The following is a 27,804-nucleotide window of genomic DNA, read 5'->3' as shown; positions in this document are numbered from 1 at the left end:
GATTGAATATTTTGGTCTTGAAAATTTACCGTACTTCTTCTCTCGGGCAACGGTTCATATTTTGCAAGAATATATTCTTGATTGCGAACACAAACCGGATTGGTGAAAGCCAGTGAACTTATTACGTAATATCACAAAATATTCGTAACTGCTAAATAATCTGAACTGCCAACTTAAATAAGGTTTTTTTGGGAAAAACTTTGTTGGGCGACTTGTGTTTTACTTGAAAGTAAGAAATATATATATTAACCGTAACTTGTTTTTAATATGGCCAATATTCCCATTTTTCTTCTATTAAATGATCCGAATTAAATTCACCCATTTGTTTATTAAATGAAAAGTTTTTTATAACATATTAATGTGTTAAAAAATGTAGATTTATTAAAAAATCCTATTAGTAACCATTATTAATATTATTAATTTAAAAAATGACAAAAATACATTGTTCATCCAATAAACACATAGGTGAAGGTTGTTTCTAAATCAGATGTACTATTTCTGCTAAAAAAATATACATAACTAGCCGACATCCCGCGGTTTCATCCGCGTAGTTTCCGTTCCCGTGAGAATTTGAGTATAAAATATAGCCTATAACATTCACAAATAACGTAGCTTTTTAGTGGTAAAATCTGTTCAGTAGATGCAAAGATTACCCCCAACACCACAAACTTTACATCTTTATAATATTAGTACAGATTAATGATGTACCTACTTCAATAAAATATACCCTGTGTTTGTACGATTTTTTACTTCAACTACTTGTACATATGTTTTCTGCGCTATAACAAAAAAAATTGACATGACGTCATAGTCTTAGTAAACATAATACACACAAGAAGCTTTCACTTAAATGTTGGATCAAAAGTCGGATACAGAAGGCAGTGATTCTTGAGACGGCGCGTATTGTGAGAAGGTTCCTCACTCTGGAGCCCTGACCACCAGTTGCTTGGGCACTCAAATGTCCCGCAGCGGGACGATTTATTTTTTTAATAGTGTTTTGTATTATATTTTTATATTATCATTGTTAAAAATTAAAAAAAAAGATAAATAAATAAATGAGAGAAAAAAAACAGTTCACGCTGCGACAGTAGCGTCTAAGCCTTAAGCTTATTGTAAATACCTAATTAATTAATATTTACATTATTAGGTACTTTATTATAAAATTATTTAATTATTATTTGTATATTATCTGTGTATTTTAAATGGGTGTATAACCTGAAATAAAGAATTATTTTTTGCTTTAAGCCGATTGATGTGCTTAATTAAACTCAGTTTTCCTAGAATCCCGTTAAATGCAGAGATAGTAATTACTACTTATACTTTCGGTGTGAATATGAATATACATAGTCTCAATAGCTGAACGGTAAGAGCGGTTGGACTCATCACCGAGGGGTGGTGGTTCAATCCCCGCCCTGTTGGTATATTGTCGTACCCTCTCTTAATACAGTCTTTCCCGATTAGCTGGAGGGTATTGGGAATATTAGTCATGTTTAAAAAGATATGGCAAATATTCTCATTAAAAAAATCCAATCATGGTTTTTAATAAAAATTTAAATGCCAGATGTTGTAAACATAATGGATGTAATATCACTATTAATTAGTCAAAAGTTTATTAAAAAAAAAATAAAAGAGTATTCTAGTCTCCAAAAATACGATATATTTTTTACGATCGCATAGACCGTTGTTGAACAATTTAAGACTATTTAAAAAAAAAAAAACATACAGCCGAACGTAGAACCTCCTCCTTTTTGGAAGTCGGTTAAAAAAGGGTCAACTAGCCTAATATAGCCTATTAAATGGTGTTTGTACTGTGCTTTGGTACTCGGTTTCAGACCCTTGAAACCTGCTACCAGAGTTTTTTATTTGCGTCGTCATAATATGTTTGTAAGTACGAATTTTTACTATAACATAAAATTTTATTATGACATAAAGATTTATATCAAGGATAAGGTGACAACACAGTCGTGTTAAGCCGTTTTTATCGTCTGCTTTTCCTCACTTCATGTGTTTTATTAGTGAGTTACGATCGCCACTTCCACATATATCTTACATGCATCTACTTTTTTAAACTTTATTTTAAATTACTAAAATTACTAAAAAATACTAAAAATGGGTGAAGGTCGTTTCTAACTCGTATCCTCTACTTTTAGACATGTTTGCTTCAATGCGGGTTAATAGGTTTAGGGTGATATTGTTTGATTTTGTAATTATTACTATTAAATAATTTATACTTATAATAAATCTGTAGAGAGGTCAAATCTGTACATGAAATACATTTCCAAAACAACTATTAGGGGGTGATTAGTGATCGATACTGATGTCAAAATGCAATCAGTAAAATTTTTGTCTGTCTGTTTGTATGTTCGTTATAGAAACTAAAACTACTCGATTCGGATTTTAACGAAACTTGGTACAATTATTCTCCATACTCCTGGGCAGGTTATAGTATACTTTTCATCACGCTACGATAAATGGGAGCAGAGCAGTGAAGAGAAATGTTGGGAAAACGGGAGAAGTTACTTCATTTTTACAGCGATACTACTGTAAGGGCTGGATTAAAAAGGTCTAAGGGCGGACGAAGTTGCGGGCTTTCGCTAGTTAATAATAGTGCGCACCCTATATAAAAACCTTGTGGACGCCACTGACAAGAAATAGGTTATAGTATAAACACAAGAGAAAACTTACCCTTTCAGGTTTCGCCCATTCTTCGAATTTGTTTAGCAGGTTGGTCAAATCGTTGACAAGATAGTCAACTTCTAGAAGTACCGCTTCCATCTTACTCCTTCTCAAGTCTTTGACGAGAGCGTCTATCATTTCCCCCCTGCACTCTTCGTACATTCGCTGAAGGTTCTTCAGCTGTCTCTTCCTCCATTCCAAGGGCTTTGTGGTGCCGCTGTTGAAAGTGTCTCGCGCTTTTTGGACCACCTGTAAAGAATGAAACAATAGAGAGAGCTGTCATTTTTCATACATTAATTTTGGGCACATATTTGATGGATGAGCCCTTACAATGTCCAAATTAGTATCATTTATCAAATAATATACGGGCATAGATTTTTAGATTTGGCCATCTACATTCACATTCCATATTTATTTTAAGCCGCGCGGTTTCACCCGCGTGGTTCCCGTTCCCGTAGGAATGTGGGGATAATATATAGCCTATAGCCTTCCTCGATAAATGGGCTATCTAACACTGAAAGAATTTTTCAAATCGGACCAGTAGTTGTTGAGATTAGCGCGTTTATTCAAACAACCAAACAAACTCTTCAGCTTTATAATATTAGTATAGATTTAGAATGCTGTAAAACGCGCATGCGTGGATAGATTGTTTTGCCGATTCAGTACACGATTATCAGTTCACCATTTCACTCCGCATCACCTATTTGATAAACCTTTTATTTTATATCCTTATACAAATATTATAATCAGTGCAGTTTAATAAATAAATCAGTTTACAACATCGCCACATTCCATTATATCAATATACCAAATATGGCGATATAAATACTATTAGCTACGTTAAGTACCTACATTAAAAAATGGACGATTTGAACAAAAACACGTACATTTCAAAAAATTGTTAGCAAATTGTAATTTCTAATTATTTTTGGTGATTTTGACTTATTATAAAGTAAAAGTTTTTTTTCTGTAACATGTCTAAAATGGTCAGTCTCATCTGGTTTCAAAATAAGTGAGAATTTTTTGGGACCCCCAATGTTCAGGGTCAAGATGATGTCTAAGTAACCTAAATCAATAACCTGAAAGTGTAGGAGAAAGAGTTATGAAGGGTTCTGCAGTTGTACGTCACCCTTGGCTGAGTTTGTTGTGGGCACATCTCGGACCAAGGCGCGTTTGGAACCTTCGTAACTTTAATTTTAAGTTTTCGAATGATTATTATCACCATTATCTTATGTTTAATATTATTACCTGACGTTTCGAAAGAGCTTGTAAACTAAGCCTATTTGAAATAAATGAATTTTGACTTTGACTTTGACTTTGTATTCTGAGACGTCACCAACAATTCTTTCAAATAATGTTTTTCTAGATTTATAGCAAAAGCAATTCAAAAGGTATAATGTAAAAACCAGTCAGAGGTATTTGTTGAAGAACACTTTCCACTTGGCTTGCGTCGTTACTCAATATCAAGTTAGGAGCCAAGAGGAAATGCCGTTATATAAGAAATTTTCTTACTTTCATATTCAGCCAATACAGTTCCAATGTACTTGTAAGTAGGTACTGTAATGCAATGAAATGTGGACTGAAAGCTTGGATAGCCAGATTTACCTTATGCTATGGGCTTAAAGTCTCTTAGCCCACGCTCTTACCTAATAGGGTAGTTGACTCATATCAAAATTATTATAAACAATATTCATTTCGTATAGACAATAGACCTACTTATAAAAAGGGTCCGAAATATATCAATTTCCCAAAATACAAGATTACTTTAGAAACTCAAGTTAAAAATTGCATATCCAATCTATTGATCCAACGCCAAAAACAACGTCACAGTCTTAGAAAACATCATCATTATCAACCCATTTTCGGCTCACTGCTAAGCTTGAGTCTCCTCAGACTGAGAGGGGTTAGGAAAATAGACCACCACGCTGGCCCAATGCGGATTGGCAGACTTCACACACGCAAAGAATTAAGAAAATTCTCTGATATTCAGGTTTCCTCACGATGTTTTTCCTTCACCGTTTTGAGACACCTGATATTTAATTTCTTAAAATGCACACAACTAAACAGTTGGAGGTGCATGCTTCGCACCGGATTCGAACCTACACCTTCCGAAGTCGGAGGCGGAGGTCATATCCACTGGGCTATCACGACTCCACTTGAAACATGCTACCTTCCAAATCCACCACGGTCCAAACTCAATAACTGGCTAAGCTAACGTACTAGCCTACCGCGTATGGGTATGACTTTAAATAATATCTCTTTCTGATCGTGTAAGTGGCGTAGATTCCTTAATGGGACCTCAGCGTGTATCAGTCCGGGCGTCCCCGAGATCTTCGGTTAAAAGACCCACGTCCAGCGGACGTGACGTCAGATATCGGGACCCTCGTCTTCGCCAGCGAAGATGATGTGTAGCTTGTGTTATGTCATCATCAGGATCGTAAAGGGTGTCTAGATGTATACAATCGGCGTTCAGATCGAGGGTACTTTCAGTTTTCATTAAATGTGGTAAGTATGAGTAAAACAGGCTGTCGCTCTATAATGATGTGATGTATATTATGTGGTCTAAAATTAATTACCTCTGGGATGTTGACTGGCTTGGGCTTTGAACTTGATAAGGTTCCTGTAACAAACAAATAATTTAGGTATAAATATAATATTATCTGATAATTTATTATCATTATCAATATTTATCTACTCATAATATGATGTATTGAAAATTAATATATAAAGCCATATATGTTTGAATTTCATATGAATTTTTCGTCAAGGAACAATAATTGGTCCAATTATTATCATTAGATATGTCCAATTGATCTAATTTGCGGTTAGTTAAAATTGTCGATGATGGTTCAGATCACATATGGTCCAAAATGAATTGGGATAAATTGAAAAAAATTAAAATAATATTTACATACTTAAATGTAATATTTTAATTTGATTTTGCAACTGAACTATCCTTGAAATTTATAAATTTAAATTAAAATTGGACTAATTGTGACTACCTACTTAAAGTAAATTATTTTATTTAGTACCGATACTGTATAAAATATATTATTTTATAGATAACCATCCTCAATAAGGAGGTAGAAGGGCCAAGGTAAGACAAATGTGTTACATGTAATCCTAAGATAACAATTTCTTACAATTATATGAGCAAAATTCTGATTACAAAATTCAATCCGTGTACTTGCACAATTATTTTAAATATTTTACTTTGTAATACGAAAGTTATGTATGTACCGGTTTTAAAAATAGCCATAAAGTATCTTTTATCACTGACATTACAAATAAACGGGTTATAGTAATTATTATTAACTACGTAAGTACATAGCAATATGATAACCATGAAACAAAAATGAAACTCATGTAAAATATTTTTTTTGCAAAATACTTGTCAGCTCTAAACTTTAGACAAGTTGAATGTATATTAAGATATTTTTTTTAATTCTTCGAATAAACTCGTGCGTAAAAACATTACAAACAAACTGACATGCATGAATAATTTATAATATTAGTATATATGTGTATAGTAACAATATTTTATCAATTTATCAATATTTATCAAACACAAAGGTTAAACTAAATATTATCTGATAAGGTGTTTACAAATGTTTTGTGATTTTAATTATTATATAACAATTAGTGGACCTAGTCAAGCTTCGCTTTAACTTTTGTGCACTTCTTCCTTACCCCTAGCTAACCTACACCCACCCTACACCAACACTATCTCTACCCTACCCCTACCCAACCTCTTCCCTACACCTACTCTACCTTTACCCTACTCCAACCTACATACCTACGTTGGATACAGATACATACCTGTTTCCAAAAAAAGTACTCTCTCCATAAGAACTATCCTTGTACTACAAAATTACCAGTTTTGTAATTATTCCTATTTAGAATACTCATTCTAAAAAAAGAATTAGCAAACTCGGTTCAGCTGTTCTTGAGATATGCGCCTAGGAAGATTCATTAATTTTTATATTATACTTAAGCAACATGCATCTAATCTTAATCTACTCCTGCATTCTTCTTAATTTATTCTTGCATTCCATGCAAAGCAACCTTGGTTGAATAAGTACAATATAAGTTCTTTTACTTATGTATCACATAAAAAACTCAAATGTAGGTTAGGAAAAGTGTGAGAAAGTTTATTTTATTGTTTTTATGCATAGTTTGTAAACTTTTGGAACGAAGTTAAGAATGAATACAGCAAAATGTTTGACAATTCACAGACAGTATATTGGTGTAATAACAAATCTTGTTTGTGTTTGTCAAATGTTTGACTAAACAAATCTTCAGTTTCAACACACAAACACACTTGGTCTTACATCATACCAGGAATGCCAATCAATTTCTTTTTATTTTTAAATCAATATACTTATACAATACACACATCAGTACTTAACCCCAAAGTAAGCATATAGCCTATGTAATGGGTACTAAGATAGCAGATTCACCCCATGACAAAATCCTGTATAAAACCGTCCATTTTTGAGAAATCAATCCTTTGTTTACATTCTCTTACTATTTGCTAGATAGTCTTTATTGTAAGAAAGTAAAAGGAAAAAGGAAAGTTCTTTGTGTTCAATATATTTTTTTTAACAATTACTTATAGTGCTACTGTGGAAACCATTTTAAGTCATATTTGTTGAGTTTGGTACATCAGTTGAAAGATTCTACAGAGAATTTTCTACAAACAATTTTAGAGGCTGTTTTTTAACTCTACAATTATTTATAAATTTATTTAATTATTTATGACTTACTAGCAGATGCCCCACAGTAACCTGCGTTCCCAGCCCTTGGGCATAATAAATAAATAAATCAATGAGGCCAACTGTTTCCATGTATCTTTCTTATAAAATAATATTACCTACTACTTATTAGTTTTTATAATTTGACTACTACTACTTATTAGTTTTGATAATATATTTATAATGAGAAGAAAATATTATATTTTAGAAGTAAAGTTTTGGTTTTTAACTTTAAAAATTTACTTATTCCTAGTTATCAGATTAAGAAACTTATTGATTATGAGTTCAATTTTACTAATGTTACTTACCTGCAGTCATTGTGCCGTTTTTAATAAAATGAACGTATGTGCAAATCTCAAGTTTCACTTATTCACTTGGACTTTGTAATTCTCACAACCGCGTAACACGACACCTCTTTGCGCGCACAGTTCACGAATGCTTATGAAACTGATTATTTAATATACCTACTGAACCAGTTACGAGTCCAGTGGAAATTTCAAATTGGAATTTGATAGGACTTTGTATCAAGCTTCCCAATTATATTATCTTCAGACAATGAGGAAAATTGTGTGAATTAACATCTGACTAATAACTAAATAAACTACAAACTGTAAAGTGTAAACAAATGTGCGTAAGTAGAGATTATTATTAAAGGTTGATGGAAAACAATTTAAATTGTAATGTACTCATATTTCAATTCTTATTTCCTATCTTTGATTATAATGACGTTGATTTTATTTCCATCGACTCTTTAGTATGATTTCATTAGTTTGGATGATTCTGAATAACAGCAATGGATTTTATAGAAACGTCATACGTCAAAAGTATGTTGTTACTTGTTGTCAGTTGTCAGATACGTCACCTTTTCTTTATAAACTGGCTTTACGGTTCTGAGTTCTAGCTTCTTTTGAGCTTATACCACAGAAAACATATGATTATACGTCACACTCAATACTAAATTTTGTCTATGAGTATTTTTCTAATTTTGTAGTACTAGTACTAGTACTAACCATTTACACTGATTTAATTTACGATATTATGGGATTCGCATAACAGTAGCAGGAGCAATACTACCTTCGCACTCTGACTAATTAGCTAATTAGTATATGCTTTAGTATAGTAGGTAGTTGCGTCGTGGGTTTAAGATCTATAATTCTACCCCTTCCCTTACGAAAGTAATCACTACTAGGGTAATTGAGTAATCCTTCGTTGAAGGTCAACTACTTTTTTGCATTATTATAATAATAATTATTATCGATGCGAAGTAAGCCGTACCTACTTATAATAATTGATTAATTGATTAATATTATGAAATTAATTATATGTATAGATTAGTTTTATCGACAAAGAGAGAGGATACATCATGAGCCAATATTGTTATTGTCATGGGGTCAGTTGTACTTATTTCAAAATGCGTATCTATTGTCTAAGATGCATAATTTATTATTATAGATACAATGGCTTATCATATTAAATATAATACGTGCGCGCATCAGCAATGTTCATATACCAATACGTATAGATGGAATATTCTGATCTGATTGGTCCACTGGACTGTTTCTGCATACGGGAGCCACGCCACAGCCACCGACTTCTTTTCGGTAATTTACATAGCATTATGCTAAATATTGTTTAGGGCATCCCGTATAAGGAGGCACCAAAGACGGTCGAGAAAAAAACGAATATGCGAAAGTTAAAGCAATTTCAAAATCTGCGCGTTTTATATTGACGTTGATTGATACAAAAAATGAGTATCATTTTCTTGAATTAGTTCTTTGTAGCTCACTCTAGGGTAGGGCCTACAGGGCATCAAGTTACCTTAATCTGTCACTTCACCCAATGGGAAAGAGGGCCCTGATTATCCTTTGGTAATTGTAAATGTGGGTTAATCTACTCTTGTTAACGTCCATTGACATAATTGGCCGTTTGTATGGCTACGGGACAGCGAAATGTGTGAGGTTGTATCGAATGCACGTGTTATTAGCGAGACGTGTCTGCCGTTGCGTTACAGTCGCGCGAACTGAATGCTAATAGCGGTTTTATCACGGAATATTATAATTTCTGGCTATGTGTAACATACGCTTATATAGATTTGAGTACAACTTACGTATGGCTATTTTTCTTATGAGCAATATTTGTGTTACGCATATTGCTATTTTATTATTGCAGGCAGTATTATTGCATGTAGTATGAATGTGGGTGACAGACCACGGATTTAAGACAGCATAAAATATTGAAAGAAGAAGAAAGAAACAAAAAACATTTATTTAAAAAATTGTGCCATACACCACAATGCCTAAGTAAGCACTATTGTAGTGTCTAATGCTTCAGCCACCAGAACAATTGAAAATTAAAACTAAAGTAGTTGAAACATCAAAAACCACTTCGTCATGTTTGGCACAACCTTGAAAAAAGGTAACAGCTCAGCATTGTGCCGCATAAACCAAGCAAAGTACTTGGCCAAGCGGCGCTGATTTTTAGCTGCTACCTCGATCCAGGTGGAACCACGGATAAACATGACATTATACCATATTATTACAATAACCATTATGCTTTATGTTCTGTGTGACAGACTCAGACATATGATATGAATATGGCTTGTTTGACTATTGTTGTTCTCATGACTAATTAAGGCCTATTGGAGGGAAAGGGAAATTTAGTCCTATTCTATTTTGAACTTTTTACGCAGTCGTTTTCAGCCTATTGGAATGGCTTACTTCGAGTCGAGCCTTCTGCATTTTTTTTTCTTGGACTCGATCCTCGGACCTCATGGTCTAAAGTCATAAGTATAAGCAACCAATAACACTCGCGATAGTTCATTTTCTATTAAGTTATTAATTTATTTATTAATGCATCTTTTATGTTAAGTAGGTAGGTACACTATGTCTTACATCTATGTAAAACAATATACATTTATGTAAGTATTATGGCATCTACAGTTCGTTTTATGTAGGATGGTGCGGGTGATAGTTTGTTTCACTCTTGAAAGTTTGCCGCGATTCACGATACGTACGTATTATGAACGTCATACAGGCGACTGTCACCGTTACCAAGCTATCTGAGTAACAGTTTATTTAGCGTTGCAGCATAAATAAAAAGTGCATAATCGCATCCATGTACCTACATTATTACTTTAACTAAGATGCAGTTACGAATATTTCGGCCAAGGCAGTCTGTAAATTAATTCACACGATTGGCGTTAATATTTTGCTATGAATTATGATTTATTATACACCAATAATCTCACATTGATGTATGCACACAGCACATTTAACCAGAGGCATACATATCTACATAAATATATAAACATTAAAATAATAAAATTTTACTTCCTTTTGGTCGTAAGTAAAAAATTTCATTTGACTTTTTTTTTTAATTTTTATTAATCTACTATATAAAATAAGTCGGGTTTTCCTTCCTGACGCTATAACTCCAGAACGCACGAACCGATTTCCACGGTTTTGCATTCGTTGGAAAGGTCTCGGGCTCCGTGAGGTTTATAGCAAAGAAAATTCAGGAAAAATTTCAACGTAAGGTAGAGGTAGGGTAGAGCACGGGTAGGGTAGGGGTAGGGTAGGGGTAGGATAGGGGTAGGGTAGGGGTAGGGTAGGAGTAGGGTAGGGGTAGGGTAGGGTAGGGGTAGGGGTAGGGTAGGGTAGGGTAGGGTAGGGTAGGGTAGGGTAGGGTAGAGGTATTCGAAAGTTTACATCGAGTTTCACGCGAACGAAGTCGCGGGCATCCGCTAGTCTTCTCTACTATATAAAAATAAGTCGGGTTTTCCTTCCTGACGCTATAACTTCAGAACGCACGAACCGATTTCCACGGTTTTGCATTCGTTGGAAAGGTCTCGGGCTCCATGAGGTTCATAGCAAAGAAAATTCAGAAAAAATTTCAACGTAGGAATAGGGTAAGGCTAGGGTAGAATAGGGTTAGTGGTAGAGTATGGCAAACCGAATGTTAAAGCTCTGTACGAGCATGAGGATCTTTATTATACCTAATTTTATAAGAATTACTATCTTATAAAAATTAAAAACGCTATTAAAATAAAGTTACGCAAGGAAAAAAATAAAATGTCGTTAGGTACATTTGCTTTTCTTCAATAGTTCAAAAAGGTCACATTCATCTAAAAAGTTAATGGTATTCCGCTGTTGTATAAATTGTGATATTACTATATTTTGAAAGTTTGATGCAATATTTCCGCATATTTAGAAACATTAATTATTGTCTGTGGTCTCGTTATGCGTTATTAGCAACTTGAACTAAACACTCGATCGTAAAGAAGCAAAAATATGCATTTTGGTTGACCCCACATTTATATGATCGTCCGTCACGATCTTGTAGACCGCCTTACAATACCTACAAAACATCTATGTGTGTAGCAGCGGCGAAAAGTCCATACAGGTCGATTCCCACCGTGTTACCTTTTAAAAATGTGTATCATACAATATATTAATTATTGTAATGAATATGTATAAGAAACCAGAGTTTGTATCAAGTGGCATGAATTTCCTTTTCTTTGCTTACCTGCGTCTAAATTCCCTCTTTCGCCACTGGTGTGTCGGTAGCAAATACAGGCCCCGTAATTAATGGATGAAACGTAAACGACAGATACACCACCTAATTATCTAAAACTAAATAGAATCGTTTTTCAAAAAACCCTAGGATGACCAAGTTATATTTTTTTTTGATTTTTAAATTTTTTCTTTCTTGAATCAGCTTTTTCAATGCTGTAGCTGCTGTAATTATGATTTTAAAGATCTGATTTTGGTTGATTATTACAAAATAAATTACCAATTATTTGTTTTGTAGAAAAAGCTTTGAGTGCAATAATTATTTTTCTTTCATTAGGATGACACGATTTAAAAAAATGTCCAAAAATATAACTTGGTCACCCTAGGGATTTTTGGAAAACTATTCAAATTAGTTTTAGATAGTTAGATGGTGTATCTACCATTTGCGTTTTATCCATTAATTACGGGACACTCTGTATATTATAGGTAAGTATACCATAGTCCGTATCGTTTGCCGTCACGGCATTCGATCTTACAAGACTTTGTATTTCACTGTTAAGGCCGCCAATAGATTTTAATTTACGGGAAAAACAATATTTAACGGCCAGTCGCGGGCGTCTGCTATTAGAAGTCTACTTGTCTAAACAAATTGTTATTACTATAATACTCGTATTACCTAATATCTATTATTAACTGTCTACAAGTTAGTATTAAATTATTACTGATCGTGGGAATATAAATGATTACGTTACGCTACTGCGTTATTTGTTGCGTTACGTCAAATTACGTTATAATAGTATGCATGATAATGTAATAGAATGCCAATACAATTGATAAATGTAGGCACGTAGGTAGTTATTTTAACAGTTTGTTTATTTATTTACCACAGAGTAAAGATCATACAGAGTGAGTCTTTACAAGCATTGTGATGAAGGCGGTTAAACTCATAAAAAACAAACGTCACGCGTCTCTTTGACATCCGCTACGAACTTTTTTCACAATTTGTATTTCAAAATTTAACTGTAACAACAATCATGTAAATTAATATAATAATAATCAATAATTAGAGTGGCGTAGCGTGCCTTGGAGGGGCCCTGTATTAAAATTAGTTGGGGGGGCCCTATAGACGAGAGGTAAATATCAAAATTATATCCCAAAAATTTTCCGATTCCCCACTCGAACCATAAAAAATTATTACATCTTGTGTATTATAGTGTTTGTGCAAATAGTAGGTGCAAATAGTGTTGCAATAAACATTTTGGTACTCGTTTTACATAGTAATGTAGTAGAAGCAGAGAATATATTGTATGTACAAAGCAGGAGTAAGGTTTAGATTTTGTTCGTTTTTTTTTCGGGACTCGAGAATGTATTTGTTTTTGAATTTTGTAATCCATCTCCATTCGCTCCATCTGTCTATTCTTAATCTGTGTTATTTTCATATTTTTATTGTTTAAATAATAAGCTGTGCTCAGTAGTTGTGCCCGTCTGCTTTCTGTACAATATCAATATTGGGAGACTTTATACTTAAAATCTGGATCGATTGTAAAACATTATGTACATTGTACAAAAGTATGATAAAATTGAGTTTTATTTAATCTGTCCTCTTTCGTTGAGCGGACCAATGATAATTGGCATTTCATGAAATTCACAATTCACTTATGTATAGTAAAAGCATCGATTAACATTCATCTGGATGGTTTTGACAACAGGCCTTCATCAGTGCATCTATCCTCAGAGTAGAGACCTCTCGTTAATCAATAAATTAAGATTTAGAGCATCTGGCGGTCACAAATGCAGAATTTCATAACAAAAAAATCTAATTTCTGTAACAAGATATACAAGCTGATTTTTTAATTAAATATTGGCGATAGTGATGCACACCAAATCCTAGAAAAATATCGATTTTTATTACGCAACCCTATTTGCTAACTTTTGGTACATCATAATTGATTAATTTAAAATAGACAGGTTGTTGCAATACAGCTTCGAGTTTAGAGCCTCAATAGCTCAACGGTAAGAACGGTCGGACTCATCACCGAGGGGTGGTGGTTCTATGCCCGCCCCGTTGGTCTTTTGTCGTACCCACTCCTAGTCTTTCCCGAGTAGTTGGAGGGGAATGGGAATGTTAGTCATATTATAAAATATATGGCAAATATTCTTAAAAAAAGAATAATAATTAAAAAACAAACGCAAAATACTTTTTTTTTTAAATTAATATTCTTATTGATTTTGACTCGCAATTACATTCTACAATTTTGGTTCAACCGTTATTGTTAAATGATCGTTTCACTTAATATCCTAAGGCGAAAAACTTAATGTTTGGCTGTTAGATCAAGCTCGGATACATAAGGTAGTAGTCCTTGAGACGGCGCGTACTGTAAGTAACCTTGATCAGGTTGCTTGGGCCGTAGGTAAATCAATGAAACGAAAAGACAGGTTTTTTTTCATTTACAAAAATAAGTGAATTACAATGTTTTTTTTTGGGTATATAGGATGCAAGAACACCTATTTATAAGTATGCGTTAATTAATGTCCATTAACCTGAGGGCATCAATTAGTGAATACACGTGCTAAGCCTCATGTGCCTATAATTTAATTTTAGACATACCTTTATCACACAATCCTATCCTACTAATATTATATACGCGAAAGTTTGTATGGATGTTTGTTACTCTTTAACGCCGCAGCCACTAAACCGATTTGGCTGAAATTTGGAATGAAAATAGACTTTACTCTGGATTAACACATAGGCTGCTTTTGTTCTCGATAAAATCTATGGTTTCCGAGGGATTGGTGGAAAACTAAATTTCACGCGGACGAAGTCGCTGGCGTCCGCTAGTATGATCATAAATAAGACAATGTTGGGCGGTAGAAATAAACATAACATAGTACTGTTTCCACAAAGCGCTGACGAGTTCAAACTCAGTCTAATCCACCTATTTTTTATTCTTTACAAGTAAGCCCTTGACCACAATCTCACTTGATGGTAAGTGATTATGCGATCTTGGATGAAAACGGGTTAACTTGAAAATCCACACCCTTTTCAGTTTCTACACAACATCGTACCGGAACGCTAAATCGCTTAGCTGTACGTCTATGCCCGTAGGTAACTAGCCACGGCCGAAGTCTTCCACCAATCAGACCTGGATCAATTAAGAAAACCTTAATCAGTCCAGGGATCGAACCCAGGACCTCCGTTTTGTAAATCTACCGCGCATACCACTGCGCCACGGAGGCCGTCAAAAGGACTATAATTTCACTTGCAAACATACCTTTATCACACAATATGATCATAAGTCAGACAATGCTGGGCGGCAGAAATAAGCATTACATAGTATTTCCCAGAATCTCTGTCAAGTTCAAACAGTCTAATCCACGTTTACTAGAATCGAAGATTACCTACATAATCACCAGCCACTGATATTTAATTCAAAATTAAAACTCTATAGTCCAAATCCGTACTAAACTTTTTCTGTGATTGAGAACAAACTTCCAAACACACATTATAAACTTTTTACTCTTAAACTCAATATACTCTTATAAGATTAAACACACCCCATATTTTAAGATTTTTTCTGTAATATTTAATGAAAAAAAACTGCCGTTTGCTGGATCAGTAACTTTTTTTATAGCAAATGTTTAAAAAAAAAGATAAAGATTTTTACCAGGTGTATCATTATCGATATCTATGACGCACGCACTATCACTGGCATTCACATTAGCATCTATTTGTATTTGCACACAACTCGCGCGATCGTGCCGTGACGCCGGCGGACTCATTGTTACTGACCACTGACCAGTGACCAGTGACCACTAATGACTGACTAACTGTGACCGAACAGGGGACAATACAGATTTCTTATGGTACCTCAACGGTATCGGAATCTCTATAGGATATTCCGCGTGGTCTACCGTCTGGTACCTACACCCAGTTTGTTTCGAAACTGTAAAGTAAATTTTAAACATTTGTAAACGGTAATTGTAGGGTGGACTTAAAGTTAGAAAAAGTTTTCGAACTAAGTTTAACGTGAGACATTCTCTAAGGTTTTCGAGTGTTTAATAATTACTGCTTTACAACCTCACAAACTTTAGCTCTTTGTAAAAATACTATATAAGTTTTTTTTTTATTCTGACCAGCCGGGGACCTCCGTTTTGTAAATCCACCGCGAATACAACTATTTATATACTCTACTGAGCGCACACATGCACAATTTTGTGTATAATTCCATTGTATATTTATGTGTTATACAGTTTTTCCGCATTTGGCCAGCGTGGTAGACTATGATATAATATATGGGGGATATATGTGGGTTGATAATGTTGATGATACAGTTTTTAAAGTTCTTAAACACAACTCGACATTGTATCTATACTAATATTATAAAGCTGAAGAGTTTGTTTGTTTGTTTGATTGAACGCGCTAATCTCAGAAACGGTCCTATTTTAATAATTCTTTCAGTGTTAGATAGCCCATTTATCGAGGAAGGTTATAGGCTATAATATTATTCCCGTATTCCTATGGGAACGGGAACCACGCGGGTATAACCGCGCGGCGTCAGCTAGTATATCATAATACATACAATGTCAAGTTGTGTGTTTAAGAACTTTAAAATATGTGTATTTACGTACGTAGGTATTATTAATTGTAAATAACTTTCTTTCTTTGCTATGCGATTCACTGCAATAAGCCGCTTTTGTTTGCCTCAGTTATGATGCGCTAGTGACTAAATAATCTTTATTATTAATCTTTGGATTAGTCTCAAATAGTCTTTGCACAGAAATCAAATATACCTAATACTAAAGTAGGACGTAATTTGAACTTTGTATTTAGTTGAACTTTGGAATACAATATAGTCGGCATTGAATTCTTCTAAGCAAAAAACAAACTTGTTGGTTAGGTAGGTACTTACTTAGATACATTATAATTTGTTAGGCGTAGGATGAAAATCCACACCCATTTCGGTTTCTACACGACATCGTACCGGAACGCTAAATCGCTTTGCGGTATTTCTTTGATTTTCCCACACTCTGTGGCAGGCCATCAGTTTTGTTAAATCTATACTTATATTAATAATATTATTATCTAATATATAAAATTCTCGTGTCGCGGTGTTCGAACTTGAACTCCTCCGAAACGGCTCGACCGATTTTGATGAAATTTTTTGTGCATATTCAGTAGGTCTGAGAATCGGCCAACATCTATTTTTCAAACCCCTAAATCCTAGGATAGGGTAGTGGTAGGGTAGGGGTATGTTATAGGGATAGGGTAGGGGTAGGGTAGCGGTAGGGTAGGGGTAGGGTAGGGGTAGGGTAGGGGTAGGGTAGGGGTAGGGTAGGGGTAGGGTAGGGGTAGGGTAGGGGTAGGGTAGAGGTAGGGTAGGGTAGTGGTAGGGTAGGTTTATAGTATAGGGATAGGGTAGGGGTAGGGTAGTGGTAGGGTAGTTGTAGGGTAGGGTAGGGTAGTGGTAGAGTAGAGGTAGGGTAGGGGTAGGGTAGGGGTAGGGGTAGGAGTATGGTAGTGTAAGGTAGGGATAGGGAAGAAGTGCAAATAAATAAATTAATAAGTCAAAGCGAAGCTTGAGCGAGTCCGCTAGTAACATTATAACAATATTACTATGACATTGTAACGGCCCGACATTCGATAAAACTGATCGTGTGTTGGTCGCAATAGGTTGGTCGCCGATAAAACTGATCGACTGATGTCCTGCACATCATGCCGACGATCAGTTTTATCGGCTATCGGTAGGGTAGCCGATAAAACTGATCGATTGAAGGGTCGAGTCTTTGGCGCTTCAGGCATGTGAGATTACTAGATCGTCAGTGGCTGACATTAATTTACTACTGCAATTTCATCTCTTCTATATCTGACTATCTAAACATCAGCCAAGCGAAAACTTCTCAAGTGCTTAACGAAGCTTTTCTATTAGGTAGATTAGACCATTGATACAAACGTAGTGGAGTTTTCGACGGCCTCCGTGGCGCAGTGGTATGCGTGGTGGATTTACAAGCCGGAAGTTCTAGGTTCGATCCCCGGCTAGGCCGATTGAGATTTTCTTAATTGGTCTGGCTGGTGGGAGGCTTCGGCCGTGGCTACCATCCCACCGGCAAGACGTACCGCCAAGCGATTTAGCGTTCCGGTAAGATGCCGTGTAGACACCGTAATGGGCCCCATTGACGGTCAATTATTCTCACGTTTCTGCAGTGAAAATGGCAGCACCCACGCGGCTCAAGTTGAGCCGTCATGTACGCAATGACCAACACACGATCAATTAAAGTCGTGGGTGCTACAGAAACGTGAGAATAATTGACCGTTTGTGGCTAGCATTAGGGGTGTGGATTTACATCCTCCTCCTAACAAGTTAGCCCGCTTCCATCTTAGATTGCATCATCACTTACCATCAGGTGAAATTGTAGTCAAGGGCTAACTTGTAAATAATAAAAAAAAAGTAACGACCATCGTAAGAACAGTTGATTCAACATATTATGTTAACAATTTATCATAATTAGTACCGTTCTTTTATCTGTTAAACATAAGCATTCGTTTACCTAACAAGTTATACTAAAAATGTTTACCAGATTACCACAGTGGTTATGTAACGTAAGCATAGACTGCTATAATTAACTTAATGTTAACCGGTTTCAGACTTGAAAATAATTTGGGTAATGGTCAGCGTTTTGTGATTCTTTTGAGCGATATATTGACGGACGCTAAAAGTGATGCAATTTAGCTTCAAAAAATGGTTTTACGGGAAATTGCATAACCCTTAGCTTAAGGTCGCTTATCAGCTTAATGCAAGCGTACAGTAAAATTATATAAACACTAAGAGAATTCCGCAACTTCGTCCGAGTTGAATTCTTAAGTTGAGACTTTAGGAGACACATACCTAGATAATAATAATTTACGAGTACATTCTTGTGTTTTTTTACCCAAGAAGTGTTATGTTTTTCGCGCGTATCTTGTATGTATGTATGTATGTATGTAATATTCTTTATTACCTCATATCTTCCAATCCGCCGGACGGATTTTCGTAATTGAGATATCGTTATTGTAAAAGTAACGGGGTACCTGCGATCATTACTTTCGGAGCTACAGTTATTTAAAGTGTCAGATTTGCGGCGCTGCCGCGGATCCCTGAAAAACGCGCCATAATATGATCGTTAGATTTGTATGGGCGTTCTAACAAAATTACAAATATCTTTGTTATTTGTGCGTTTATGTTTATAGTTCAAATATAAAAAAATGTAACATTTAATATAAGGAAGCTAAAACTGTATGAATTTTTATCTAATTACGATAAAAGATTTTTAATATATTTTAAAATTTTATAATCTTATTTAATTTAATACTAACTTCTAAATTTCAGGCTAAAAATCATTGCAAGAAACCAAGATTAGGTTGCCTGGGAGAAATCGCTTCTTAGCGATAAGGGCGCCTATTGTACCTGTTTTTATTTAACCGAACGAACCCAGGACTTTGTGATCCAAAGCCACTAGACCACAGAGGCGACGAGCGGGATCAACGCACCTGACATAACAAAGCCAAAGAAACATTGTCGTGAAAGTGCCAATGCACTACTTTTTGTTGCATTTGATCACATTAAAATGGATTGCCAGTCACTGCTCAGCATGCTTACGTAAAACCCTTTTTATTATCTTTTTGAAAAAAAACAAAGTTTTGTTTATAATAGCACTAGCGGACGCCCGCGACTTGGTCCGCGTGGAATTTAGTTTTTCACAAATCCCTCGGGAACCATGGCTTTTTCCGGGATAAAAAGTAGCCTATGTGTTAATTCAGGCTATAATATATCTCAATACCAAATTTCAGCTAATTCGGTTGAGTAGTCGAGGCGTGAAAGTGTAACACGTCACGGCTTATTGACAATATCGGCGCAAATATCAAAGTCGAAGTTCGTTCACTTCTAACAAACATAGGATCACAGAATACATAGTAAGGATGACCTACCCGCCAGCTCCTGTTGCAGAAGCGTGGTTCCTCCTGGCTCTGTTGTGGGTCTTTAATAAAAAGCTGATGATTATGCAGGAAACGAAAGAAATACAAATACAAATACAAATACAATCCTTTATTTGCTGATACAGTTTACAAGGTCTTAACAAATAAATATAATCTGTTCTGTATCACGCCCGATTGGCATGCAAAATATTATATTAGTTTCAGTTACAGTTAATATTATGTCATTCCAGAAATTACTTTTAATAATGAATAGAAGAACAATATTAATTAATTTGAAAAAAAGAAAATACAAATAAAAAAAAATAAAAATAAAAAAAAAACTTCGTCAATTTACGTGACAATTTATGTTCGCTCCTAAGTAAATAGTATTCATTACATTTGATATCCCTTATCATTACTCTCTTTCATCATTTCAAAGGAGCCGATTATTATTTCAGGCGACTCGTTAAAACAACATTAGATACAATTGCCATTAAAAACAGTCGACCGCTTTCATTGTAGAGAAATTTGGAAAAGGAGATTTTAGCGAACGCCCCGATTTCTATCTATACTTATAATAAAACAGGTCGAATTCTATACGTTTATTCGCAATTTGAGATTTTACTTATACCATTTGTAACAACAATCGTTAGCGTGGCATAACGGACGACAGCGCCATCTAGACTTCCTCTTTGGATTAGTGGTTAGATCTATACTTAAAATACGAATTCTATACATTTTGTACATTCTGCACATTGAAGATATTTTAAAAAAAATTGTTGGGGAATATGTATAATCGATACTGAAGCTAAAAATATTTTTTTTTCGATTTTTTGTCTGTCTGTCAGTCTGTCCGTGTTTTTTGTTATTCTTTATACCTATTCTCATAGTCATATACAAAAATAAAATCATTAAAATCAGTCGAGCCGTTTCCGCGGAGTGCGATTATAAAAACTCGAGATAAATATAGTAGTAATAAGTCTAATATTAAATTTAAATTAATTCTTGATGTTCAAGGTCGCGATGAAACAGGAAAATATAAATTAAAAAGTATTTAAATTGATATTAACACTTGCCGTTTATCATAATCTGAATTGTGTGTGTGTGAAGTCACGTACGTGTAGAGGCCACATTTTAAGTGTGCCTGTATTAAAACTTAACAGTAGCTTAGCGGTTGTTAATTAGCTAATTAAGTATTTTTGTTTTATTAAAACTGTTCATTAATCACAAATCCCGATCTTTTTCATTCACACATACCGATTAATGATTACAAAACAATCATGCTTTAAGATTGTTTTGCGATTTTATGCTATTCATTCAATTTAGTTGTCTTTTTTTCGAGTTAAATATAACTAAGTAGGTATTTGTTAAATTACTTCTCCTGTTGTGGAAGATTATTAATTGATGTGGCATTCATACTTTTTGTCCGTGTTCTCGAAGTATCATGCAAAAAACTTAAAACGGATTTTATTAGTCTGGTACCTTACAGTTTGGTACCTACTTTTGGTTAAGCATTCCACTTAAAATATAACATTAAGTAAAATAAATACTATTTAAAATAAAGGGCAGAGGTACCGACTAGCCACTTTCAGACTGATAGGAGTTCCTTGAAAAAAAGACCTATTTTTTTGCTAGGACCTCATGATCCTCAGAGCCAAACAAGTTAACCACTAATCCAAAGAGGCAGTTAACATTTTTAAACAACAATTAATAAAATGCGTATTATTATATTTTATTTAAACCTGTTCTTTATTCGCTTTTTGTGATAAACATAAAAAATAATACAATTGAATTTTAATTTATATTACATAAATAGGCAGGCGACAATCAAATAAAAAAACCGCAGTTTGTCTGTATAGATAGTGAAAATATATAATTAAAGTCATGTATAAAAATAACAATTTATTTATTTTTGACTTTCTTTTTGTTTTCTAATCAGCCCCTGTAGCCACGTCGATTCTCATTCTACGATCGCAAACGCTTCGAAAACTAGAAAAGTGTATGGGAATGACATTTGCTGCACAGGTTACGTGATCAAGATCTGTCAATCCCATACATTTTTCTAGTTTTCGAAACGTTTGCGATCGTAGAAAGGGAATCGACGTGCCACTTGGGTACAGGGGCGGTTCTTTACTTTTCTGCAACATACCAAGATTTTTATTATTTTCTGGTTGTATAATTCGCTACATAACTGCTTAATACGTAAATTCGTTCGCAAGCAAACGCTAAGTCGTTATAGAAGTGTAAAAAAAAACTTAATAACCTTCAATACAATAGGCGTGTAATATAATTTGTATTGCGTGTTTGTAATGCTATATTATGTTGTTATTATATTTAATATTAGTTCGCCGTGCGTGTACTCTGTACAGTCAGCTATGAAATAATATATATTACTAGCTGACGCCTCTCGGTTTTACCCGCGTGGTTCCCGTTTCCGTAGGAATACAGGGATAATATATAGCTTATAGCCTTTCTCGATAAATGGGCTATCTAACACAGAAAGAATTTTTCCAATCGGACCAGTAGTTCCTGAGATTAGCGCGTTCAATCAAACAAACTAACTCTTCAGCTTTATAATATTAGTATAGATTTTTTGTAGTACTATCGTCATAATACACTTGAAACTTTTTTAAAAGGGTCTTAAATTGTTCATTAGCGTTCTACTAGATTGAAAAAAAATATGAGAGACCGATTCGAGACATGAACACATAACAATTTTAATATTTAAACATTTTTTGGGTTCCGAATATACGTAGAAACGTAGAACAAAAACGGAACCCTTATAATATCACTTGCGCAGATAGGTACACATATCAATTGGTGTGACCCAAATACAGGGATGTATCGTGAAAAGCTAAAATTTTAATATGCACTTAAGGGGGGTAAGATGGAAAGTAGAAAAAGAAACTTGTACAAACTTCGTCGTATGATACATCAAATGAAAGGTCTTGATAAGAGTATTTTAAGAATATTTTTTTTGGAATAAAATAAAAATACTTTTCAAGTTATTTATACAATTGACTTTTTCTCCGAAAATACTGTATCTAAAAATAAGCCATACCTATAAATATATAAATACCACCATACCTATAAATTATCTTTTTTCAAAGAAAAATAAATCAATCTAAACCCAACCCTTATATATTATCCCCGTATTCTCACGGGAACTGGAAAATATAATCGCTTAAATACGAAAACTTAATATGTTCTAAAATGATCTTTAATGATTGCAGATATACTGTTGTTGTCGAAATAATGTTTAGAGTTGTTTATAATGTATTGGATGACCTTCTGACAAAGACCCCTCCGGATACACAAATTATGTCCCCGTTCATTGACCTATCAGCTTAGGATGGTAATATAGCATAGTCGATTGGACACTTAACTCTCGTTGAAATTGTTCCCTGAATAATGGAGATGTACAGCTGAAAGGGCTACCTATATTTAGAGTACTCTAAAATTTATATCATGTCCAAAACAATAACAAAATTTTATGATTTTTAAGTTAGGTATATTGATTTTTCTAAAATATACAAAAATCCCTACTTCAATGCGATTTAGTCGTATATGTTGGGAAAATACATAAGCGTTAACTTTCTATTCGGAAATTATTTTTAAATAGTTGGTCTAAAGAAACTTAATAGTTTTAATTTTTTTAATTAATACTTCCGGGTCATCGATCTCCTATCAAACAGTGGATGCACAATCAGCGAACAAAAAAACGTCCTCACTCAATGAGTGCCATACACAACTTCTTGGCACTCAATTGAAGTAGTTGCATTTGCAAAAACAACCTTAACCTTAACGTTCAAATTGCTCTGAATTTGGGATTTTATTGAATGTTGCTATATTTAAAGGTCTTTAGGAATAATTTTCTAAAACTGTCAAAGCAAAATTGGCCAGTTTTAAGTGATATTTTCTACATAATTGTGCGTCTTTTTTATATTATAAGAGGTCAACGTTCCAGGTACATTTAATAACCAGTTGTTTATAATATATGACAGGTTTAATAATCCCCAGTTAAAATGTTTAATTAATCATAAAACCTAATAGCTTGCACACTTAACTATTAGCTACTTATATCTCTAAGGATCTGTACGCTGTTGAAAATATAAATTTAGTTCAGGGTACGTCTACAAACCAATTAACACCGTTAAAAGGATGACGAAAAACATTAAGTTAAGAATCCAAGACGCAAGATGGAAGGTACATATTATATCCAACAATATTTTATACTATAGTCTGGCAAGTTCGTTGATGACACTCCCATGATATGCGGGCGACGGGGGGAAAGATTGCGCGGGCGTGAAATCGCGGGGAAGTGAGGTGCATCAGTCGTGGGTTTTTCATTCATCGCTACACGACCCCCGGCCTGCGCAGACCATCGGGAGTGTTACGAACGAAGTTGTCAAGCTATAAATCTTTGCATATATCTACAAATTAGGTATTTTAGGAACGAATGGCTGAATCGATCTGGGTGAAATTTGGCACAGAGATAGATTATAATCTTAAATCCTACCTATCTAAGTATACTAATATTATAAAGCTGAAGAGTTTGTTTGTTTGCTTGAACGCGCTAATATCAGGAACTACTGATCCGATTTGAAAAAATATTTCAGTGTTAGATAGCCTATTTATCTAGGAAGGCTATAGGCTATATATTACCCCCATATTCCTACTGGAAAATGATACGGGGCCCCCGGACTACAGGCCCCTTACGTGTGAATGCAAAATTAGTAAAATGCAGGTAATTCACAATCTCTTTTTTTCCCTGAGTCCAAAATTTTTATATTTTGTTAAATTGTTAAGTATATTATATAATATTGTTGATTAATGTTTTGTATTTTAATTAGTAATGTTTTCTTTTTTTTTCTCTTTCATGTTATTTTTGTTGTAGTTTGTAATTTTGTTTGTAATTACCTATTATTATAATGTATATTTTATAGCCTGGGAAGACGAACTGGGCAACTGTAATGTCTTCCCGGGTATTGTTTAAGTAAATAAATAAATAAAAGTTGGAAACATATGTTAAGTCACTGTCATATTTATTTTAAGCGAGCATTTTTGTTTCTTTTGTGATAAATTTTTACCCTTCATTTCGGCCCCCAAACTAATTTTGATACAGGACCCCTCACAGACACGTTACGTAACTGTACGGGAACGAGAACTACGCGGGTGAAATCGCGCGGCGTCGACTATACTATAAATAAAGTAGTAGACTATTTCATTTATAGTTTGTATCACCACTTAAGCAATTTTTTTTATCATGATCGTACATTTTATCGAGTTATTGTAACAATGGAATTGAATAAAAACAAATTGTCTGCGATCATCTTGAATGACAAGCGTAATTGAATAAAAATCATGTAATCTATCTATACTTATAATAAAACTGTAGCAGGTCCAATTCTGTACTTTGAAGATATAATAAATTTTTTTGTATGGGGACATTATATAATCGATACTGAAGCTAAAAATATTTTTTTTTCGATTTTTGTCTGTCTGTCTGTTCGTGTTTTTTTGTTATTCGGGCATCACGCTGAAACTACTGAATGAATTAAAATGAAACTTGGCACGGTTTAAGATCATAATACAGAAAAGGTTATAGGATACTTTTTATTGCGAAAATAAAATAAGAAGGGGGTGAAATAGGGGTTGAACGTTTGTATGGAAAGTCCTTCATTATTAGAGTTACAGTTTTAAAAAATTTGTTCATAAATCATAAAAAAAAATACGAAATAAAATGTAATTCAAATATTTTTAAAATTCAACCCCTAAAGTGGTGAAACAGGACTTGAAAGTTTACATTGATTTTCACGCGGACGAAGTCGCGGGCGTCCGCTAGTTAGTAAATAAAATACATGCTTAGATATTTATAGAGGAACCTTGATTGTTTTTGTTATCGTTTTAAATTTTTTGATACCAACAGCTAGTTAATTAATTACAATATAAATGATATGATGAGCCCCGAAAATATGTGAAATATTGTAGATAGGTAGGTATTTGTATATGAACATTTTTTTTTTGGTCTTGTTTTTGCTTTAGTCTGTGTCAATACTATTTTTTTTATTAAAATGACTTTTGTTTAATAATAATTTGTTTATTTCTGGTTGAACAGACATCGTTTGGAAACATACATGCTGAATATTTAAATAGCTGTACTATTTAAAAACAATATTCAGAACACATACCTGTTACAAGTAAAAGCAATTTCAGTTATTCCAAAATAAATATTTCTTCAATAACTTAACTTAAAATACCTACCTATAATATTACTTTTAATAACTTTGATTGTGAATCAAAAATTAATATTATACCTACTTAAAAAGGTAAGGAGGTATAATATTAAGTTCTATTTTTGTTCGTTTGTTACGATTTAACTTAAAAAGTACTCGACAGATATTTAAAACTATACATCTTCATCAAGTAATCTATATTATACTAATCCCCGTATTCCTACAGGAATGGGAATTACGCGGGAGAAACTGTGAAGTTATTACTAGTAATTCTTATATATTGAGAAGAGTAGAATTATAAAAGTGAAATTTGAATTGGGGATGTCACTTACCGTTCCCGTTCATAGTGTTGTCCTGTTTATCGATCTTTATGATTGGTAAATCGGCGTCGAAGTCCGAATCGATGTCTATAACATGCACCTCACTAAAATCACTCGCGTGTGTTTCGTTTGGCGATGGCATTGCTACTAAGCGTAAGCTAATTTCATTTCACCTCGCTCGTGGACTCACTTGAGGTCAAATATCAATACATAGTTTAATAACTATTGTACCAACAGCTATTATTGAATCTTTACTATTAAACATTGAACAGTTTGTTTGTTTGTTTAGTTGTTTGCGCTAATCTCATCATTTTTGTGTTGGACCATAATTATAAACCTATTAGTAGATGCCGCGCGGTTTCACCCACGTGGTTTCCGTTCCCGTAGAAATATAGCCTTCCTCGATAAATGGGCTATCTAACACTGAAAGAATTTTTGTAATCGGACCAGTAGTTCCTGAGGTTAGCGCGTTCAAACAAACAAACTCTTCAGCCTTATAATATTAGTATAGATTCGGCTCACTGTTTAACACGGGTCTCTTCTCAGAATGAGAGGGGTTAGGCTTTACGGATTAGCAGACTTCTCACACGAGAATTAAGAAAATTCTCAGTGTCAAAATTGTGATATCAGCTGAATATCAGTGCTGTATGCTCCAGCAATTGGATTGGATCATGCAAAAATGCTGAGCTGGTACCTATTAAAAGGTTGTGCCAAACATGACAGTATGGTGTTTGATGCTTCTGCTACTTAAGTTTTTCTTGCCTTGCTCAAGTGGTTAAGGCATCGGTCGCTGTATCGGTGCTTCGGCATTGTGTGTGGTTTTAAGATAAGCGTTTTTTCTTTCTCTCTTCTTTCTTTTTGCATCAAAGGGCGTGGGTTCAATTTCCAAAACTGGAAAATATTTGTGTGATGAGCATGGGTGTTCTCCAGTGTATGGGTGTGTTTATACATTATACAGGATGTCCCGTAAATATTACGACATCCTTTATAAGGTTATAGCTGACATTAAGGCTTAAGCCTTCAGTGGAGTTTAGTCATACCATGTGCTGAAGAATTAATTAAAATTATTTAAACGTTGATTTTATACTTGGTAGTTATTGTTAAATAGTTGTTTAAAGTTTAAAGTTTGCAGTAGAAAAAACGAAACTTTCATTTATTCTACAACTATTCAAAAATAATTGCCAAGCTTGCCAAGTATAAAATCGACGTTTATGTAATTTTTCTGCACATGGCATGACCTAATTGCACTGACGGGACTTTTCGGGACATCCTGTATAAGTATTTATGTGTAGTATATAAATATCTATAGTAATATTATAAAGCTGTAGAATTTATTTATTTGAACGAGTTAATCTC

General features: G+C 34.2%; 1 protein-coding gene across 5 annotated transcripts in view; it reads right to left on the bottom strand.

Annotated features, from left to right (window-relative positions):
- Positions 1 to 26,613, bottom strand: part of LOC112057294 (aldehyde dehydrogenase, dimeric NADP-preferring) — a 58,229-nt gene extending 31,616 nt beyond the window's left edge. For 2 of the 5 annotated variants that reach the window (XM_024097787.2, XM_024097797.2), the window contains exons 1-3: positions 26,461 to 26,612; positions 5,253 to 5,296; positions 2,686 to 2,925 (exon numbers count right to left, since the gene is read on the bottom strand). In XM_024097787.2, coding sequence (XP_023953555.2) covers positions 2,686 to 2,925; positions 5,253 to 5,296; positions 26,461 to 26,590 — 414 coding nt within the window. In that variant the 5' untranslated portion in view covers positions 26,591 to 26,612. Of the gene's footprint in view, positions 1 to 2,685; positions 2,926 to 5,252; positions 5,297 to 7,738; positions 8,099 to 15,606; positions 15,742 to 26,460 lie in introns of those variants that run through there. The other 3 variants (XM_024097793.2, XM_024097803.2, XM_024097811.2) reach the window with 3 other exon arrangements.
- Positions 26,614 to 27,804: the final 1,191 nt, after the last annotated feature.

Source organism: Bicyclus anynana, chromosome 20, assembly GCF_947172395.1.
Source record: "Bicyclus anynana chromosome 20, ilBicAnyn1.1, whole genome shotgun sequence".
Taxonomy (NCBI): domain Eukaryota; kingdom Metazoa; phylum Arthropoda; class Insecta; order Lepidoptera; family Nymphalidae; genus Bicyclus; species Bicyclus anynana.
Note: the sequence above shows the minus strand (reverse complement) of the source record. Positions and strands in the feature narration are given on the sequence as shown.